Raw genomic sequence first — 22,126 nt, forward strand, 5'->3', positions numbered from 1 at the left:
TTCTGTCAGTAATAAAGGATAATAGTCTGTTCATATGACATTTTTCTGTTTGCTGTTTTAACAGAGATCTTAAATTAACATTTGCACTAAAACTGTAGACAAAGGCATATCTTATAAAAGTATTAAGCACTTGCAAGTTTTGGCACAGTATTTTCTCACCTATTTTCTAAAAGAATACTTGAAATTCTAATTTAGTTGTTTGCTGTTATAAAGGTTTACAGATCTAGATGTGGACAAATGGGGTGTTCATGAGACAATGTACTGTCTTTCGTGCTTTTGATCTGAACAATGAGATCGAGCCTTGCTATGACCTGAAGAATGAAATAAAAACTTGATCTTGGATTCTGAAACTGAGGAAGGTTCTGCATTATATTTTGTAATATTTAAAATCTTGATATTCCAGGTACTTTATAAATATATGTTGGTTATGTATTCTTGTCGTCATCTCTGGTGATGGTAGTGTGGAATGGGCAGGGGCAAGTTCTGGCAAAGAACCCAGTCTTTAAGTCTGGATCTGTAATTTGACATGCATATGCAATATTAACACCCGAGCTGGTATTATATTGATAAGTACACTGACAATTTCCAATTGTTTAGTTTAGGCAGTAAGAATTGGTCTTTTCAGTAAGCACCATTCAGTGTTGGCAGGAAGTCGAGCTTTTAAAGAAAAGTCCTGTGATTTCTGAATGCTGGAAGGTGAAAGTAATCTGTAAAATCTCAATCTTTCTCTCAATGCGCATGTTATGAAGTTGACCCAGAATTTGCCAAAATTTGTTTAACTGCCAAATTTAACTTTGTGAGGCTCTTTTAGAAAGCTGAGAATTGCAATCCCCACTTTGGTAGAGCGACAGAATTGTATGACGAGATAATAGAGCGATTGTATGGATTAAGTACCATCTTCATGAGCTTGACCAGTGCATGTTGCACAATGTAAATTCCCATAAGATCAATTCGTACATTTTAATGTGAGGGAATATGTTTTGTAAAGGAAACCAGTTAATCTAACTTTCACACAAAGTATATGTGATGACTTGGAATTGTCATGGTACCTAAAGTTGAATACATTGTTTTCTTCCTCAAAACTGACATTGTAGCAATTGTTAAATTGTTTGTACCTTTTCTAATTTAGGAATAATATTTCTCTTAACACTTATAATTCTTCCAAAGTGAGCTGAGAAAATAATTGCGAAAAATGTTTTTGCAGTTCTCTGTCTTCGCAGGATTTTATTCCAATAGTTAATGTACTTGATTCTGACTGATCAAATTGTATATTCAAACGAAGTAAAGAACTGCATGTCTAATGATCCTTCTTAAAAACTGGACCCAAAATGTTAACTCTGTTTCTCTGTAATGGATGCTGCCAGGCTTGCTGAGTTTCTCCAGCAATTTCTGTTTTTGGTTCAGATTTCAGCATCTATAGTTATTTGTTTTGTTTTAATATTTAACCCACTGGCACATCTCTTCCAGGTGTCTCCCTCTGAAGAATTTCTGCTCCTCTCTCTCGGAGACGACTAGTCCTGGAGAAGGATCACTTAACTTGAAACATTAACTCTGCTTTCACTACACAGATGCTGTCTGACCTGTTGAGTTTTTCCAGTAATTTCTGTTTTTGTTGCAGATTCAAAGACCACCTTTATCGTAAAGTTTCCTCATTGTCTCATAGAGTCACAGAGTTGTAAAGATGTACAGAATGGAAACAGACCCTTCGGTCCAACTTGTCCATGCCAACCAGATATCTCAACCTAATCTATTCCCACCTGCCAGCACCCGGCCCATATCCCTCCAAACCCTTCCTATTCATATACCCATCCAGATCCTTTTAAATATTGCAATTGTACCAGCCTCCACCACTTCCTCTGGCAGCTCATTCCATACATGTACCAGTCTCTGCATGAAAACATTGCCCCTTAGGTCTCTTTTATATCTTTCCCTTCTCACCTTAAACCTATGTCCTCTAGTTCTAGACTCTCACAACCCAGGGAAGAGATTTTGTCTATTTATCCTATCCATGCCCCTCATGACTTTATAAACCTCTATAAGGTCACCCCTCAGTTTCCGACGCTCCAGGGTAAACAGCCCCAGCCTATTCATTCTCTCCTTATAGCTCAAATCCTCCAACCTTGGCAATATCCTTGTAAATCTTTTCTGAACCCTTTCAAGTTTCAAAACATCTTTCCAATAGAATGGAGACCAGAATTGCACGCGATATTCTTAAAGTATGTTATCATCCTTCTTACACAGCCACATTTTGACTTGGCCACCCACATTCCTGAATGGAATAGCAAATTCAAAGGCTCCATCTGAAGATTTTCTTCTTAGGATTGGGTTTTGCTGAGTTATGAAATCTCCTTTGACATTTAAAAATAGTGAGTGGAACTCAGATGAAGAAGTACCACGTCCATTTTCAATAGGTTTGATTTTTGCCAAGAGAGTGGGTGGGGAAGAGGGCAGGTGTGATTCACTCATGTGGGAATCCCAAACTCAACAGGAACATGTGAACTTCATGTCCTCTGTTCCAGACATCTGGGCAATGTATGCACAGGCCCTGTAATAGTCTGCCTGTCCAACCAATGAAATTGCGGCATTCTGTAAGCAATGTGTGAGATAATTTCAACCCACAAAATATGGATTGGGATTTGGTGAGGTCACTGAACAAAATGAAAATATATTTTTAAAAATTCACTTGCAATAATTGCATGCTTAACAAATGAGACACTGAAGTTGTCAAATTTCCATGCCAGCGATGTTGTTTGGTGATTATCATGATTGTGATGCTTCATAATTTGTATACACCAGATAATATCAGTCCAAACAATCCTGGATATATTTAATATCTCAAATATTGCAGCAAGGTAGGTCTGCTGGTCTCAGCATGGACTTCCGGTCTCAGGATGGACTTCCAGTCTCAGCACGGACCCCCAGCCTCAGCACGGACCCCCGGTCTCAGCATGGACCCCCAGCATCAGCACGGACTCGCGGCCTCAGCACGGACCCCCGGCCTCAACATGGGCCCCCGGCCGTAGCACAGACCCCCGGCCTCAACACGGACCCCTGGCCTCAGCACATACTCCCTCAGCGTGGACTCCCGGCCTCAGCACGGACCCCCAGCCTCAACACGGACCACCGGCCTCAGCACATATTCCCTCAGCGTGGACTCCCGGCCTCAGCATGGACTCCCGGCCTCAGCACGGACCCCCGGCCTCAACACGGACCCCCGGCCTCAGCACATACTCCCTCAGCATGGACTCCCAGCCTCAGCGTGGACTCCCGGCCTCAGCGTGGACTCCCAGCCTCAGCACGGACTCCCGGCCTCAACACAGACCCCCGGCCTCAGCACATACTCCCTCAGCGTGGACTCCCGGCCTCAGCACGGACCCCCGGCCTCAACACGGACCCCCGGCCTCAGCACATACTCCCTCAGCACGGACCCCCGGCCTCAGCGCGGACCCCCGGCCTCAGCTCGGACCCCCGGCCTCAGCTCGGACCCCCGGCCTCAGCACGGACTCCCAGCCTCAGCACAGACTCCCAGCAGTAGCCTTGAGTGAATTCAGAGCAAATGTTGTAACTGCTGTCCTTGAGATGAGGCTGGGCTCAGTCTGGAGGCTAGGTGCCAGAATTGGGTTGGAAGTTCTATTATTCTGACCTTTTTATTTCTTTATTTTTCTAATTTATTCCTATGACTTTGTACTTAAATATCTTTACCTAGCTACATTGATACCTAAGTTGGCACAGTGAGTTGCAACTTGTAAACTTTTCAATGTACTCACCTGGCATGTGATAGTAAAGCTAATTTTAATTGTAATGAGTATGTACCACAACTTTATGTTCTTCATATAACTTAGTGTGAAACTCTTGTCAGTGCACTAAAATAGGACTGCAATACAGAATGCCATGACCAGATCTCTGCCCTTAACTCTAATGCATGGATACCAGAGGTTGCCAGGAGAAAGTGAGGTCTGCAGATGCTGGAAATCAGAGCTGAAAATGTGTTGCTGGAAAAGCACAGCAGGTCAGGCAGCATCCAAGGAGCAGGAGAATCGCCATTTCGGGCATGAGCCTGAAGAAGGGCTCATGCCCGAAACGCCGATTCCCCTGCCCCTTGGATGCTGCCTGACGTGCTGCGCTTTTCCGACGTACCAGAGGTTGCTGTTCAGTTTACTCATTGATAATGGTGAACAGTTGGAGCCTCAGTGTTATTCCTATCCCAAGATCTCAGTCATTTTCCAGAAGATGTAAAATATAGTATTATTTTCTTCGGAGAAGTCACTCTTCTCTTTTTACCCTTTGTTGTAGCATGTCATATGTACTGGGCTCTGGTGCAAAGTAGATGGTGAGCAGGAGTGCAAGACCAAACTAGACCCACCACTAGATGGAACAGAGTGTGCAACAGAAAAGGTAAGAACTCTATTCTCTGTGTTTAAAACATTCTTTGGTTCTGTTTCCTTGCTTTTTTTCTGAGATGTATCAATGTTACAAGTGATCTGAAAGATTGCATCTCTTTCTATTTGGTTTCCATTCTCCATATTAGTAAAGAAAGATAGAAGTGTAAACTTTGAGCAACAGGTGAACCTAGGTATTTCCTGCTGCTACTGTGCTGTTGCGACATGATTATCTGTTTCACATTTATCTCCTTGTGCATTCTCTATGTCAGTGCATTGATCAATCAGGATCTAATTACTAACTAGTCAGCACTTGTTTCTTTTGCTATATAAATTGTTGTTCCCTTTGAAAGTTGATGTTCTTGAAAAATGACAAGTTCCAACAGCATTGTTTCTTTATCAGCAATGATGGAAACATTCCATAAGGGACGAACGCCATAAGTGTATTGGGGAAATTATAGAGGCTACAATTATTGGCACAGCATAAAGAAAAAAAACAGCTCAATCATTAAGTTGCTAAAGATGAAAATGGCGTGTAATTTTTAATGTGTTAATCATTCTCCAGTGACTGGTTTGTGGATGGTTTAGATGTTACAGCTAGGTTACACCATTTAGCTGTTAATCTGATATTTTTAAAATAATTGATAAAATTCCTCATGCGAGTTTGTGGCGAGTTGAAAGTATGCATAGAAAATATTATAAATGTTACCACTTAAGCTGGTCGAGTAGGCATCCGCTACATGGAATATGTTGTATTTCTCAAAGTAATGCTCCTCTACACTCTATATGGGTATTATTCTGCCAACAATTCTCTACTTAGTGTCCAAGATCTTCCTTTGAAGTCCACAATCTGAGCTTCAATGACAGCATTTCATGATGAACGATCAAATATTAATGTATGATTTTCACTTCATTGGACAGGATATTTTTGATCTAGAACATGATTTGTCCCATTCTGGAGAACCAGGTGCAGCACCTGATGATTCAGCTCATCATTTTCCTAAATATTGGTGTTAGATAGCTGCCTGAATAATGTGTCCACATTTTTTTATATATGGCACAAGGTTTCAAACTTAGTGGTCACTACATAATGCCGATTGACTCACACTCTGATTAGTAACATTTTACAATTTCAACTTGGGTACTTCGAATATCCTGAGATAAATGCTATCCACCTCTAGGATCTGCTCATTTTGAGCACTACAAATCTCTTCGGAGTCGACATTTCATTGATGGGACAGTCCTTGGCCACAAAGTGGGAATAAAATTGAGAATAGTGAAGGGAAACTACTGTTGGGCAGTTCATAGAATCACAGAATCCCTACAGTGCCGAAAGAGGCCATTTGGCCAGTCAAGTCTCCACCAACCGTCCAAAGAGCATCTCATCCAGCTCCTATCTCTGTAAATCCATTTCCCATGCCTAATCCACCTAACCTGCACATTCCTCGGCACCATGGGGCAATTAGCATGGCCAGTCCATCTAATCTTTGGACTGTGAGAGGAAACCGGAGCACCCACAGAAAGCTATGCAGACACAGGGAGAATGTGCAAACACCACATAGATTGTCGCCCAAGGCTGGAATTGAACCTGAGTCCCTGGCACTGCGAGGCAGTCCTGCTAACCACAAAGCCACCCTGCCATTTCTCACCCACAAGAAAATGCAAAATGAAACCTGAATTCCACTCATTCTGTAAACCATTATTCATATCAAACCTATTCTACAAGGTTCAACCAAAGTCGAGAGGAACTGTCCAGAAATTACTCCTGCCCTCTCCTTTGTGTCAGAATATCTGCAACACTTGGTTCAGCTCAGTAGCTCCAGACAGATACAAGACTGAGACATTAACCACAGATGTGGGAATTGAGACTGTCCAAATGAATACAAGTTCCCGCAAACTGCAGCTCAGACACACAACCTGCTCTGCCATGTCTGAGTCTAAATTAATTACATGTATTTCTTAGTTTCTTTGCATCTTATTTATTTTCTACATACTAAACCGTAATAAGCTGCAGACAGTGTTATAATTTTACTGCCTTAAGCTTCTATATAAGGTTCAAAAAGCCCCTCCTAAACTGTTGGCACTGAATTACCATACCAGACTTGTTAATGTTGCACTTTTTTTAAGACCAGTTACATTTAAACAAGGTTCTTCACTAAGAACAGACATTCATAAAATCATCACTTCATTGTCAACATTGAGTCTAACCAGGGCAGGTAGAGTGAGTTGCAGAATGGAGATTCTCAATGTTATTTGAACTGTATATGTCAGCTTCATACTTAGAGAGTACTCCTTACAATGTTAGTGTGACATTTCTGTTTCCTGTGGCCTCTTGTAGTGAGATTGCCAATTAGTGCTAAATTAGTCATGTTTGTGCCATGGATTCATGCCAAGAAAGGAGTGTGAGCAGTGTCAAATCCTCACATGTAGGATCCATCCAGGCAGCGCGCACACAACCTTTCAGTTGATCTGAATATGAACCTTTAAAATAAAGGCGAGTTCTTAACCGTTGTACCACCCAATCTCTCGTGGTTTGGAGCTTTCTACTTCTCATAATTTATTGAGTGACTGGACTTCTTGGATTTCAAGCTAGCACACTTTTGGAATTTCTATTCGCTTCAATTCACAGAAGCCAGAATTGTAAGCTCTATGTTTTTAGTTGATTTATTCACAAATATGATTTGATGAGTTACTTAAAGTGAATAGTGGAGATTTTAACTCCTAGGTAGAAATAAAGGAGAGATGTTGGACTCCCTGTCTAGGCAAGAGGTTTCTGGCCAGGTCTTAGTAAGATTTTGCCAGCCAATTGTCTGGTAAAAGTGGGCCAAAAAATTGGATTGTTACTACCCAGCAGTGCTCAGAAATCCAGGAGAGATTTGGGTGAGTTTGACAAGTGAAAATAGGAGAAATCCAGTGTGGCAGAGGCTCAGATTATCTCTGTGGGATCTAAGAATTCTGACTTCTCCTTGCATGGCCCTGACCTTCTGGGGCGTCTGACAGTTTTTACTGGTGTCAGCAATAAAATTAAAATTAGGCCCCAATCATGGCATTAGTGCTGAATTTGCTAGAAATTAAATGTGCCCAGTCAAGCATCATCTACTCATTGAATTGTCCTGAATGTCTTTGGCTGATTTATCTTCCCTCCTAATAATTACAGAGCTTAATTATGCTTAGAATATCAATATTTTTTGCATTCTGTCAAATTCAAGGAGTAAAATCAATGATCCTAGCAGTTTTGCAAAAGTGGGTTCGGTGAACATTGGCCCCAGATGAAATAAAATTGTTCACAATGCATTAAATAAGACCTGGCCAGTATATTACAAAACCTCAATGTGTCATTTGTTAACTTAAACTTTTATTCTGGCTATGTTTTCCACTTTTCTAATTGATTTATGTTACAACTTTAAAATTGTTTCAGCATGGATTCATCTTGTACAAATGATTATGGTTGATTACGTAAATGAATGCATTCATACAATTTGTCTCTTACTGTAATTATAGCCTAACTTCAGAGCAAATTGTAAAGAAGACAATTTCACTTGAGTTGCTTTGCTTTTGATTCACTAAGGCCCTGACTCAACCGTAATTAAGTGAAAGTGAGGATTGCAGATGCTGGAGATCAGAGTCGCGAGTGTGGTGCTGGAAAAGCACAGCATGTCAGGCAGCATTCAAGGAGCAGGAAAATCAACATTTTGGGCAAAAGCCCTTCATCAGGAATGAGGACCGATCAACCATAATTAAGACAAAGTGTTGGAAAAACTCAGAAGGTCTGGCAGCACATGTGGAAAGAAATCCATATCAAGTCCAATATGATTGTTCTTCAAAACACTGCTTCCAGACTTGCTGAGATTTTCCAGCATCTTCTCTTCTTTCTGCAAACCTTCAGTGTATTCAGTATTTTGCTTTTCACCTGACTCAACAATAACTGAATGTCATTGCAAACTGGGTTAACGATAAGTGTAATTCTCTGATTATGGTTTTGTGATTTTTTTTGGTTCATTCGTGAGATGTGGGCTTTGCTGGCCAGACCAGCATTTATTGTCTATCCTAGAGAAAGTGTAGATCAACCAGCAGGTGCTAAAAAGAAGGAGTTCCAGGATTTTGACCTAGAGATAGTGAAGGAACTTCACAATGTTTCCAAGTCAGGATGGTGAGAGACTTGGAGGGGAACTTGCAGGGGCTGGTGTTGTCATGTACCTGCTGTCAGAGAGTCATAGAGATGTATAGCATGGAAACAGACTCTTCAGTCCAACTTGACCATGCCAACCAGAAATCCTAACCTAGTATTGTCCCATTTGGCAGCACTTGGCTCATATCCCTCCAAACCCTTCCTATTCACCTACTCATCCAAATGCCTCTTAAATGTTGCAATTGTATCAGCCTCCACCACTTCCTCTAGCAGCTCATTCCATGCATGTATCACTCTCTGCATGAAAACATGGCCCTTAGTTCTCTTTTATATCTTTCCCCTCTCACCCTAAGGGATCATGCTGTAAGGTTGAGTGAAATAGGGGTTGATGGGAAGGGTGAGAGCAGTAACAAATTAAAAATACTGTATATGAACGCACGAAGCATTAGACATAAGATGGATGAGCTTGAGGCTCTTTTGGAAATTGACAGATACGATATTGTGGGGATAACTGAGACGTGGCTTCAAGTGGACAGGGCCTGGGAAATGAATATTCAAGGCTACACGTGCTATCGTAAGGACAGACTGACGGGCAGAGGGGGTGGGGTGGCCTTGTTGGTAGGGGAGGATATTCAGTCCCTTGCGCGGGGGGACCTAGAGTCAGGGGATGTAGAGTCAGTGTGGATAGAGCTGCGAAATACTAAGGGTAAAAAGACCCTCTTGGGAGTTATCTACAGGCCCCCAAACAGTAGTCTGGATGTCGGATGTAAGTTGAATCAGGAGCTGAAATTGGCCTGTGGTAAAGATGTTACTACAGTTGTTATGGGGGATTTTAACATGCAGGTAGACTGGGAGAATCAGGATGGTATTGGACCTCGAGAAAGAGACTTTGTGGAGTACCTCAGAGATGGATTCTTAGAGCAGCTGGTGCTGGAGCCGACCAGGGAGAAGGCAATTCTGGATCTAGTATTGTGTAACGAACCAGAATTGGTCAGAGACCTCGAAGTGAAGGAGCCATTGGGAAGTAGTGACCATAATACATTAAGCTTCAATCTGCAATGTGAGAGGGAGAAGGTACAGTCGGAAGTGACAGTACTTCTGTTGAATAAAGGGAACTATGGAGCTATGAGGGAGGAGCTGGCCAAAGTTCAATGGTGCAATACCTTAGCAGGGATGACTGTGGAGGAACAGTGGCGGATATTTCTGTGTATAATGCAGAAGTTGCAGGATCAGTTCATGCTTAAAAGGAAGAAAGATCCTAGGAGGAGGCATGGGTGGCCGTGGCTGACGAGGGAAGTTAAGAAACATATAAAGTTAAGAGAGAAAAACTATAACATAGCAAAGATAAGTGGGAAAACGGAGGACTGGGAAGCTTTTAAAGAACAACAGAGGATTACCAAGAAGGAAATACGCAGAGGAAAAATGAGGTACGAAGGTAAACTGGCCAATAATATAAAGGAGGATAGTAAAAGCTTTTTCAAGTATGTGCAAGGCAAAAAAATGGTTAGGACTAAAATTGGGCCCTTGAAGACAGAAACAGGGGTATATATTACGGGGAACAAAGAAATGGCAGAAGAATTAAATGGGTACTTCAGATCTGTGTTCACTGGGGAAGACACAAGCAATCTCCCTGAGGTAACAGTGGCTGAAGGACCTGAACTTAAGGGAATCTATATTTGCCAGGATTTGGTGTTGGAGAGACTGTTAGGTCTGAAGGTTGATAAGTCCCCAGGGCCTGATGGTCTACATCCCAGGGTACTGAAGGAGGTGGCTCGAGAAATCGTGGATGCGTTGGTGATTATTTTCCAGAGTTCAATAGATTCGGGATCGGTTCCTGAGGATTGGAGAGTGGCTAATGTTATACCACTTTTTAAGAAAGGTGGGAGAGAGAAAGCAGGAAATTATAGACCAGTTAGTCTGACCTCAGTGGTGGGAAAGATGCTGGAGTCTATTATAAAGGATGAGATTACGGCACATCTAGATAGTAGTAACAGGATAGGACAGAGTCAGCATGGATTTATGAAGGGGAAATCATGCTTGACTAATCTTCTGGAATTTTTTGAGGATGTAACTCTGAAGATGGACGAGGGAGATCCAGTAGATGTAGTGTACCTGGACTTTCAGAAAGATTTTGAAAGTCCCACACAGGAGGTTAGTGAGTAAACTTAGGGCGCATGGTATTGGGGGCAAAGTACTAGATTGGATTGAAAATTGGTTGGCTGATAGGAAACAAAGGGTAGTGATAAACAGCTCCATTTCGGAATGGCAGGCAGTGACCAGTGGGGTACCGCAGGGATCCGTGCTGGGACCACAGCTTTTTACAATATATATTAATGATATAAAAGATAGTATCAGCAATAACATTAGCAAATTTGCTGATGATACAAAGCTGGGTGGCAGGGTGAAATGTGATGAGGATGCTAGGAGATTACAGGGTGATCTGGACAAGTTGGGTGAGTGGGCAGATGCATGGCAGATACAGTTTAATGTGGATAAATGTATGGTTATCCACTTTGGTGGCAAGAACAGGAAGGCAGATTACTACCTCAATGGAATTAATTTAGGTAAAGGGGCAGTACAGAGATCTGGGTGTTCTTGTACACCAGTCAATGAAGGTAAGCATGCAGGTACAGCAGGTAGGGAAGAAGGCTAATAGCATGCTGGCCTTCATAACAAGAGGGATTGAGTATAGAAGCAAAGAGGTTCTTCTGCAGCTGTACATGGTCCTGGTGAGACCAAACCTGGAGTACTGTGTGCATTTCTGGTCTCCAAATTTGAGGAAAGACATTCTGGCTATTGAGGGAGTGCATTGTAGGTTCACGAGGTCAATTCCTGAAATGGAGGGATTACCTTACACTGAAAGACTGAAGCGACTGGGCTTGTATACCCATGAGTTTAGAAGACTGAGAGGGGATCTGATTGAGACATATAAGATTATGAAAGGATTGGACACTCTGGCAGCAGGAAACATGTTTCCGCTGATGCGTGAGTGCTGAACCAGAGGACACAGCTTAAAAATACGAGGTAGACCATTTAGGACAGAGATGAGGAGAAACTTCTTCACCCAGAGAGTGGTGGCTGTGTGGAATGCTCTGCCCCAGAGGGCAGTGGAGGCCCAGTCTCTGGATTCATTTAAGAAAGAGTTAGATAGAGCTCTCAAGGATAGTGGAATCAAGGGTTATGGAGATAAGGCAGGATACTGATTAGGAATGATCAGCCATGATCATATTGAATAGTGGTGCAGGCTTGAAGGGCTGAATGGCCTACTCCTGCACCTATTGTCTATTGTCTATGCCCCTCTAGTTCTGGACTCCCCCACCCCAGGAAAAAGACTTTGTCTATTTATCCTATCCATGCCCCTCATGATTTTATAAACCTCTATGAGGTCACCCCTCAGCCTCCGACGCTCCAGGGAAAACAGCCCCAGCTTGTTCAGCCTCTCCCTGTAGCTCAGATCCTCCAACCCTGGCAACATCCTTGTAAATCGTTTCTGAACCCTTTCAAGTTTCACAACATCTTTCCGATAGGAAGGAGACCAGAAATCCACGCAATATTCCAACAGTGGCCTAACCAATGTCCTGTACAGCTGCAACATAACCTCCCAACTCCTGTACTCAATACTCTGACCAATAAAGGAAAGCATATCCTATCTACCTGCAACTCCACTTTCAAGGAGCTATGAACCTGCACTCCAAGGTCTCTTTGTTCAGCAACAATTACAATTATCCTTGTCCTTATTACAACAATACCTGAGTCTAAAAAAATTCAGACTTGCATTTGCTATTTTACCATAAATGAGATTTCCACCATAGCTCCGAGCACCAAGTGGGAGCATTGCAAGGGAATTCCTGACACTTAAATAATGTTTTCAGCAAAACGCCATAACAGAATAATGATGTTTTTTTAAAAATCTCCTGATTCTTTTTAGGTCATGAGCCAAATTATTTACAATTTAATTTATCAATGATCTTTCATTTGTGATGAAAACATTACATTTTAAGGTTTGAATTAAAGGCAGAAGACCATCAGTAGATTGAGTGGGAGTCCAGAACAAGAGGGCGTAAGTTTAGGGTGAGTAGGGAAAATTTTAAAAGAAACCTCAGGGGCAACTTTTTCACCCAGAGAATGGCGTGTGTACAGAATGAGCTGCCAGAGGGAATGGTGGAGACTGGTATGATTGTTTTAATTAGCAGTCATAAAACAGATATATTTTATTTCAGAAAGTTCAGCATTCAAATGTTTTAGTTTATTATCTTTGTGTAAGAAAAATGGCAGAAAGATTAAGGCCTTGCCATTGTGATGATAGATCTCAGCCTGGAATCTTCTGAAGCCGAATTTTGAACAGAGTCATCAACCTGTAGATATCATTACAGCAATAATTTGGCCTTTACCAATTCACAATTTTCTTGCAAGTGCATCCTAACCTGTTGTGCAAGTTTCCCTTGAAAATGGAGTACCTACTGTTCAATTTTTAATCTATACTCCAGTGGTAAAACACTCAGCATGGACTTGTAAAAATAGATCCCTGAACATTTTTGGTACCAAACTCTGAATTTCTGAAGAGACACAGGGTGGAACCTACTGTTTTAATCAGTTGCCTTGCTCACTTACATAAAAAGTGGTAGATATCCACATGACTCTTCAGAACAAAGCACTCTGTACCCTCTTCAAATCGGTTTAGAGGGCAGTAGTAGACCTTCCTCTGAAATCACGTCCCATTGACAGACATGTGGCTATTTGAGAAGTATCAGCCAGTCAGAGGTCAGCAGTTTACCCACTTGGCAATGCCAGTGAAAGATCAGGGCTACAGATAGAAGAGCACGCAAGATCACAGGGACCAGTGTATCAAGTGAATGATCCAGGACTCCATGTAGGCCCAAAACTGTTCACAATGTCAAGGTAGATAAGAGCTTTATACAGCCTCAGCAGTGCATCTCTGTTCTTGTATTCTAGCCCTCTTGAAATGAATACTGGCATTGCAGTTACCTTCCTAACTCTCAATTAAAATTGCATATTAACATTATGCGAATCCTGAACTAGGACTCCCAAACCCCTTCATGCTTCAGATTTCCAAAGCTTGCTCAACCTGATCTGTCCCTCCACCTGGAAAAAGTGAGGACTGCAGATGCTGGAGATCAGAGCTGAAAATGTGTTGTTGGAAAAGTGCAGCAGGTCAGGCAGCATCCAAGGAGCAGGAGAATCGATGTTTCGAGCATGAGCCCTTCTTCAGGAATCGTCGAAACGTCAATTCTCCTGCTCCTTGGATGCTGCCTGACCTGCTGTGCTTTTCCATCAACACATTTTCAGCTCTGTCCCTCCACCTACCTTTGTAGGGAAGGTGGGACCTCTATAAAAAGGATGGTCTACACCTGAACCTGAAGGGCACCAGTATCCTTTGGGGGACGTTTGCTAGTGCTCTTTGGGAGGGTTTAAACTAACTCTGCCGGGGCATGGGAACCTGGACTGTAGCTTTAGGGTACAGGACCTTGAGTGTAGGGAGGTTATGAATAATGCAGCGATCTCGAAGGAGGGTGCCTGTAAACAGAAGGGTGGATTGAAGTGTGTATACTTCAATGCTAGAAGTTTCAGAAATAAGGTAGGTGAACTTGCATCGTGGGTTGGTACCTGGGACTTCGATGTTGTGGCCATTACAGAGACGTGGGTAGAACAGGGACAAGAATGGCTGTTGCAGGTTCCAGGGTTTAAATGTTTTAGTAGGATCAGACATGGGGGTAAAAAAGGGGGAGGTGTGGCATTACTTGTCAAAGATAGTATTACAGCAGTGGAATGGACGATGGAAGAGGACTTGCCATCTGAGATAGTTTGGGCTGAGGTTAGAAATGGGAAAGGTGAGGTCACCCTGTTAGGTGTTTTCTACAGGCCTCCTAATAGTCCTAGAGAAGTAGAGGATAATATTGCGAGGATGATTCTGGAAAAGAGTGAAGGTAGCAGGGTGGTTGTTATGGGGGACTTTAACTTCCCAGATATTGACTGGGAGAGCTATAGCTCGAGTTCATTAGATGGGTCGGTGTTTGTCCAAGGTGTGCAGGAGGGTTTCCTGACACAATATGTAGACAGGCCAACAAGAGGTGAGGCTATACTGGATTTGGTTCTAGGTAATGAACCAGGCCAGGTGTTAGACTTGGAGGTAGGTGAGCACTTCGGGGACAGTGACCACAACTCGGTGACTTTTACTTTAGTGATGGAGGGGGATAAGTGTGCGCCGCAGGGCAAGAGTTATAGCTGGGGGCAGGGAAATTATGATGCAGTGAGGCATGACTTAGGATGTGTGGATTGGAAAAACAGGCTTCAAGAGAAGAACACTAATGAGATGTGGGGATTGTTCAAGGAGCAGCTACTACGTGTCCTCGATAAGTATGTACCAGTCAGGCATGGTGTTAAGGGCCTTGTGAGGCAGCCGTGGTTTAGTAAGGAATTGGAATCCCTTGTGAAAGGGAAGAAGGCGGCATATGTAAAGATGAGGCGTGAAGGTTCAGTTGGGGCGATAGAGAGTTATAAGGTAGCCAGGAAGGATCTAAAGAGAGAGCTAAGAGAAGCGAGAAGGGGACATGAAAAGTCTTTAGCTGGTAGGATTAGGGAAAACCCAAAGGCTTTCTATAGGTATGTCAGGAATAAAAGGATGACTAGGGTAGGTATCGGTCCAGTCAAGGATAGTAGTGGGAAGTTGTGTGTGGAGGCGGAGGAGATTGGAGAGACACTAAATCAATACTTTTCATCAGTATTCACTCAGGAACAGGACACTGTTGCTGATGTGAATATGGAGTCACAAATGATTAGAATGGATGGCCTGGAAATATGCAGGGAAGAGGTTCTGGGAATATTGGAGAGGATGAAAATAGATAAGTCTCCTGGGCCTGATGGCATTTACCCTAGGATCCTATGGGAAGCTAGGGAGGAGATAGCAGAGCCATTGGCCTGGATTTTTATGTTGTCATTGTCAACGGGAATAGTACCAGAGGACTGGAGGATAGCGAATGTGGTCCCCTTGTTCAAGAAAGGGAGTAGGGATAGCCCTAGTAACTATAGGCCAGTGAGTCTGACTTCAGTGGTGGGCAAAGTCTTAGAGAGAATGGTAAGGGATAAGATTTATGAACATCTGGATAGGAATAATGTGATCAAGGATAGCCAGCATGGTTTTGTGAAGGGCAGGTCGTGCCTCACAAACCTTATTGAGTTCTTTGAGAAGGTGACTAAGGAAGTGGACGAGGGTAAAGCAGTAGATGTTGTGTATATGGATTTTAGTAAGGCGTTCGATAAGGTTCCCCATGGTAGGCTAATGCTAAAACTTCGGAGGCATGGCATTGAGGATACATTAGAGGTTTGGATTAGGAATTGGCTGGCTGGAAGGAGACAGAGGGTAGTAGTTGATGGACTATGTTCATCTTGGAGTGCAGTTACGAGCGGTGTACCACAAGGATCTGTTTTGGGACCATTGCTTTTTGTTATCTTTATAAATGATCTAGAGGAAGGGCTTGAAAGCTGGGTAAGCAAGTTTGCGGATGACACAAAAGTCAGTGGAGTTGTGGATAGTGAGGAAGGAAGTGGTAGGTTACAGCGGGATATAGATAGGTTGCAGAGCTGGGCAGAAATGTGGCAAATGGAATTCAATGTAGCTAAGTGTGAAGTCATTCACTTTGGTAGGAGTAACAAGAAGATGGATTACTGGGCTAATGGTAGGCTACTTGGTAGTGTGGATGAGCAGAGGGATCTTGGTGTCCATGTACACAGATCTCTGAAAGTTGCCACCCAGGTAAATAGTGCTGTGAGGAAGGCATATGGTGTACTGGGCTTTATTGGTAGAGGAATTGAGTTCCGGAGTCCTGAGGTCATGTTGCAACTGTATAAGACTCTGGTGCGGCCTCATCTGGAGTATTGTGTGCAGTTTTGGTCGCCATACTATAGGAAGGATGTGGAGGCATTGGAACGAGTGCAGAGGAGGTTTACCAGGATGTTGCCTGGAATGGTAGGAAAATCTTATGAGGAAAGGCTGAGGCACTTGGGGCTGTTCTCATTGGAGAAGAGAAGGTTTAGGGGAGATTTGATAGAGGTGTATAAGATGATTAGGGGTTTAGATAGGGTCGACACTGAGAACCTTTTACCGCTAATGGAGTCAGGTGTTACTAGGGGACACAGCTTTAAATTAAGGGGTGGTAGGTATAGGACAGATGTTAGGGGTAGATTCTTTACACAGCGGGTTGTGAGTTCATGGAATGCCCTGCCAGTAGCAGTGGTGAACTCTCCTTCTTTATGGTCATTTAAGCGGGCATTGGATAGGCATTTGGAAGTTATTGGGCTAGTGTAGGTTAGGTAGGATTCGGTCGGCGCAACATCGAGGGCCGAAGGGCCTGTACTGCGCTGTATCTTTCTATGTTCTATGTTCTATGTTCTATTGTGTCATCTGCAAATTTAGCAACAATGCCCTCAGTTCCTTTGTCCAGAATGTTAATGAATAATTTAAATAATTGTTTTCTCAACACTGACCCCTGTGGGGCTCCACTTGTCACCAGCAGCCATCCTGAAAAAAGACTCCTTTATCCCCATTCACTGCCTTCTGCCTGTCAGCCAATACCCTGTCCTTGCCAGTACCTTGCCACAAACACTGTGGGCACATACATTATTGACCAGCCTCCTCAGTGGCAGCTTGTCAAAGGCCATTGGGAAATCCAAAAAGATCATGTACACTGGGTCACCTTTGTCTTACTTGCTCATTATCTCCTCAAAGGATTCTAACAGATTCATCAGCTGTGACCTCCCTTAAAGCTGTCCAGGCTCCGCTCTACTTTCCCATGCACTTCCGTGTACTTTGCAATCTCATCCTTAATAATGGACTCTCAAATCTTACAATGGTACCATGGTAGCCATGGGCCCCAGCTATTCCTCCTCTTTGTCGGGAACGTGAAATAGTCTGTCTTCTGCAGCTACACTGGCATCATCCCCCACCTTTCCTCTGCTGTATTGATGACTGTAATGGCGCTACCTCATGCTCCCACGAGAAGGTTGAGCAGTTCTTCAACTTCACTAACAACTTTCACCCTGACCACAAATTCACCTGGATCAGCTCGGACACCTCCCTCACCTGCCTGGACCTTTCCATCTCCATCTCCAGTGACCGACTGACCATGAACTTCTACTACAAACCCATCGACTCTCACAACTACCTGCTCTACGCCTCCTCTCACCATGCCTCCTGTAAACACCCCATCCCTTATTCCCAATTCCTCCACGTTCACCGTCTCTGTTCCCAGGATGACCAATTCCACCATAGAAATCCCCAGATGGCCCCCTTCAAAGACCACAATTTCCCCCCTCAAGCCCTTCAGCGCATCTCCTCCACTTCCCACACCTCTGCCCTTGAATCCCACCCCTCCCAATGCAACAAGGACAGAATACCCCGGTCCTCACTTTTCACCCCACCAACCTCCATATACCTTGCATCATCCTCCGTCACTTCCACCACCACTAGGAATATATTTCCCTCTCCACCCCATCAGCATTTCGGAAAGACCATTCCCTCCGCGTCAGATCCACGCTGTCCCACCAGCTCACACCCCACTCCTGGCACCTTTCCCTGCCAATGCAAGAAGTGCAAAACATGCACCCACACCTCCCCCCTCACCTCCATCCAAGGTCTCAAAGGATCCTTCCATATCCAACAGAGATTTACCTGTACTTGCACACACGTCATCTACTGTATCCATTGCACCCGATGTGGTCTCCTCTACATTGCGGAGAAGGGACGCCTACTTGTGGATGGTTTCAGAGAGCATTTCCGGTACATCTGCACCCATCAAACCCACTGTCCCGTGGCTGAACACTTTAACTCCCCCTCCCACTCCACCAAGGACATGCAGGTCCTGGGCCTCCTCTATCGCCAAACCCTAACCACCCAACACCTGGAGAAAGAATGCCTCATCTTCCACCTTGGAACCTGCAACCACACAGGATTAATGTGGATTTCACCAGTTTCTTCATTTCCCATCCCCCCCCACCCCACCTCATCCCAGTCCCAAGCCTCCAACTTTTCACCGCCCTCATGACCTATCCATCACCTTTCCATCTATCCGCTCCGCACTCCTCTCTGACCTATGTCCTTCTCACCATTTTCACCAACCCATCGCATTCTCAGCTACCTTCCCCCAGTCCCACGCCCCCTTCCCATTTATCTCTCAGCCCCCATGGTCCACAAGACTCATTCCCTCTGAAGGGCTTATACCTGAAACGTCGATTCTCCTGCTCCTTGGATGCTGCCTGACCGGTTGTGCTTTTCCAATACCACACTCTCAACTCTGATCTCCAGCATCTGTAGTCCTCACTTCCTCCCTCTCAAATCTTACCAACAACCCAGGTCAGGCTAACTGGCCTGTAGTTTCATAGAACATAGAACATAGAAGGATACAGCGCAGTACAGGCCCTTCGGCCCTCGATGTTGCGCCGACCGAGTCCTACCTAACCTATACTAGCCCAATAACTTCCAAATGCCTATCCAATGCCCGCTTAAATGAACATAAAGAAGGAGAGTTCACCACTGATACGGGCAGGGCATTCCATGAACTCACAACCCGCTGTGTGAAGAATCTACCCCTAACATCTGTCCTATACCTACCACCCCTTAATTTAAAGCTATGTCCCCTAGTAACACCTGACTCCATTAACGGTAAAAGGTTCTTAGTATATACCCTATCTAAACTCCTAATCATCTTATACACTTCTATCAGATCTCCCCTAAACCTTCTCTTCTCCAATGAGAACAGCCCCAAGTGCCTCAGCCTTTCCTCATAAGATTTTCCTACCATTCCAGGCAACATCCTGGTAAACCTCCTCTGCACTCGTTCTAAAGCTTCCACATCCTTCCTATAGTATGGCGACCAAAACTGCACACAATACTCCAGATGAGGCCTCACCAGAGTCTTATACAACTGCAACATGACCTCAGGACTCCGGAACTCAATTCCTCTGCCAATAAAGCCCAGTACACCATATGCCTTCCTCACAGATGCCTTCCTGTCATCTGCCTCCCTCCCTTCTTAAACCAGGAATTTCATTAGCCATTTTCCTGTCCACTAGGATTATCCCTGACTCCAGTGATTCCTGAAGTATTACCACCAATGCCTCTGCAACCTCCTCAATTTTTACCTTTCCCTGGGGTTAATCCGCCTGGGCTGAAAATGTGTTGTTGGAAAAGCGCAGCAGGTCAGGCAGCATCCAAGGAACAGGAAATTCGACGTTTTGGGCATAAGCCCTTCCTCCTTGTATGCTGATCTGCTGCGCTTTTCCAGCAACACATTTTCAGCTCTGATCTCCAGCATCTGCAGACCTCACTTTCTTCTCGTTAATCCGCCTGGTCTGGATAATTTATCCATCTTCAGAACTTTCGGATTCTGCAGCACCTTCTCATTCATGATGGCAGCAATCAGCCCTGTTCCTGACTTTCCTGAAGTTCTGGCATGCTGCTGGTGTCTTTCACTGTGAAAACTGATTCAAAGTATCTATTCAGTTTTCTCCGCCATTTCTTTGTTCCCGATTATTACGTCTCCAGCTTCATTTTTCAGTGGTTCGATGTCCACTCTTGCATCTCTCTTCCCTTCTATATATCTAAAAAAAAGTAATCTTTTAATATTACTAGCTAGCTTACTCACATATTATATCTTCTCCCCCCACTTATTGCTTTTTCACTTATCCTCTGCTGGTTTGTAAAGGCTTCCCAGACCTCTGGCTTCCAACTAATCTTCACCATGTCTTATGCTTTCATTGGCGTTATGCTGTCCATGACTTTCCTGTGAATCATGGTTGCATTGTCTTCCCCTTAATGCATTTCCTCTTCCTTAGGATTACTTTCTGTTGTGCTTCCCGAATTCCCCTCAGAAATTCCCGCCACTGCTGCTCCATTGTCTTCCCTGACAGGTTCCTCTTCCAGTTAACTCTGGCCAACTTCTCCCTCATGTCTTTGTAGTGCCTTTACTCAGTTGTAATCCTGTTACAGCTGATTACAGCTTCTCCCTGTCAAATTGCAGAGTGAATTCTATCATAGTATGGTTGCTGCCCTCTGGGAGTTCCTTCACCTTCAACTCCTGAATCAAATCTTCTTCATTACATATCACCAAATCCAGAATTGCCTCTTCCCTAGTGGACTGTACAACAAGGCAACCACCTGGCAAGCATTCCACACATTCCTTTTCTTGAGATCTGATTTTTCCACTCCACCTGCATTTTGAAGTTCCCCATGATTACTGGAAAAGTGCCTTTCTTACATGCCTTTTCTATTTCCTGATTTATTTTCTTTCCCACATCCTGTCTGTTGCTAAGAGGTCTGTGCACAACTCCCATCAGTGTCTTTTCTCCTTTGCGGTTCATCAGACTTCATGTCACCTCACAATGGATTTAATTTCATTTCTTACTAACAAAGCAGATGCATTCTGGGTAATCCAAAATGGAGGAAGGGAAACATTTCTGGCTGAAACATGCTGCTCCTTTATTGAGGTATTTTAGGTGTTGGAGGTGATTTCCTTGAATTCCAGGAGCAGCAATTACTGTTTTATATGCTGTTGCATGGTTTTAGAACTCAACAGCAGTTTTAAAAGGGAGAAGAACAGACAAAGGAAGCACATGGTGAGGTCAATGCAGGAGAGAGAGAGAGAGAGAGAGAGAAAGAAACTGACACCACAGTGTACCTGCACAGTTACTACCTTCGCTGTTTGAATTCATGTATAGCTGGACATCGGTGTGCATCTGGGAAAATTGACAGACAGTGAAATTCACAACTGATCTTGGAGGAATCTGTTTGGGTGAAGTTCACAGCACAGAATCAGATAAGTGAATAGTTCTAAGTGTGGCCTGCCGTAATGAATAGAGTGGGTTCTTTCTTGATTATATGTTTTTTTGAGATATGTCTCGTGTGGGCGGCACAGTGGCACAGTAGTTAGCACTGCTGCCTCACAGCGCCAGAGACCTGGGTTCAATTCCCGTCTCAGGTGACTCTCTGTGTGGAGTTTGCATATTCTCCCCGTGTCTGCGTGGGTTTCCTCCAGGTGCTCCGGTTTCCTCTCACAATCCAAAAATGTGCAGGTTAGGTGAATTGGCCATGCTAAATTGCCCGTAGTGTTAGGTGAAGGGGTAAATGTAGGGGAATGGGTCTGGGTGGGTTGCGCTTCAGTGGGTCGGCGTGGACTTGTTGGGCCGAAGGGCCTGTTTCCACACTGTAAGTAATCTAATCTAATCTTGATTAAATTTAAAATATAAGCCACAACTATTAATTTAACCTGGGCAGTGTTTTGTAGAGGAATAAGATGGTGTTATTTTCTGGGTCTGTAGATTGTTAAGAAACAAAAATGGCCTTTAGTACGGTGATATGCCCTTCTTGTCAGATGTGGGAGTTTAGAGAGAGTTGAAGAGACGGTTAGAGGCAATGAGGAATTTGCAGCAGCAACAGTATGTGATGATGGCAGTTATAGGAAGGGGAGAAAGTCTCAGATGCAGCCACATAGATGGATTGCAACAGGTATGCTGTTTTGGAAAATGTAGGGGGTGATGGATTCTCAGGGGAATGTAGCACGATCAGCCAAGTTTCTGGTGTTGAGACTGGCTCCAAAGCAACGAGGGT

At 43.8% G+C, this 22,126-nt stretch overlaps 1 protein-coding gene across 3 annotated transcripts in view; it reads left to right on the top strand.

Moving 5' to 3' along the window:
- LOC132829666 (A disintegrin and metalloproteinase with thrombospondin motifs 19-like) overlaps positions 1-22,126 on the top strand; it is a 520,482-nt gene that overhangs the window by 239,963 nt on the left and 258,393 nt on the right. For all 3 annotated transcript variants that reach the window (XM_060847015.1, XM_060847030.1, XM_060847023.1), the window contains exon 11: positions 4,294-4,395. In XM_060847015.1, the coding sequence (XP_060702998.1) occupies positions 4,294-4,395 (102 nt within the window). The remainder of the gene's footprint in view (positions 1-4,293; positions 4,396-22,126) is intronic.

The sequence above is a fragment of the Hemiscyllium ocellatum genome, chromosome 2, assembly GCF_020745735.1.
Source record: "Hemiscyllium ocellatum isolate sHemOce1 chromosome 2, sHemOce1.pat.X.cur, whole genome shotgun sequence".
Taxonomy (NCBI): Eukaryota; Metazoa; Chordata; class Chondrichthyes; order Orectolobiformes; family Hemiscylliidae; genus Hemiscyllium; species Hemiscyllium ocellatum.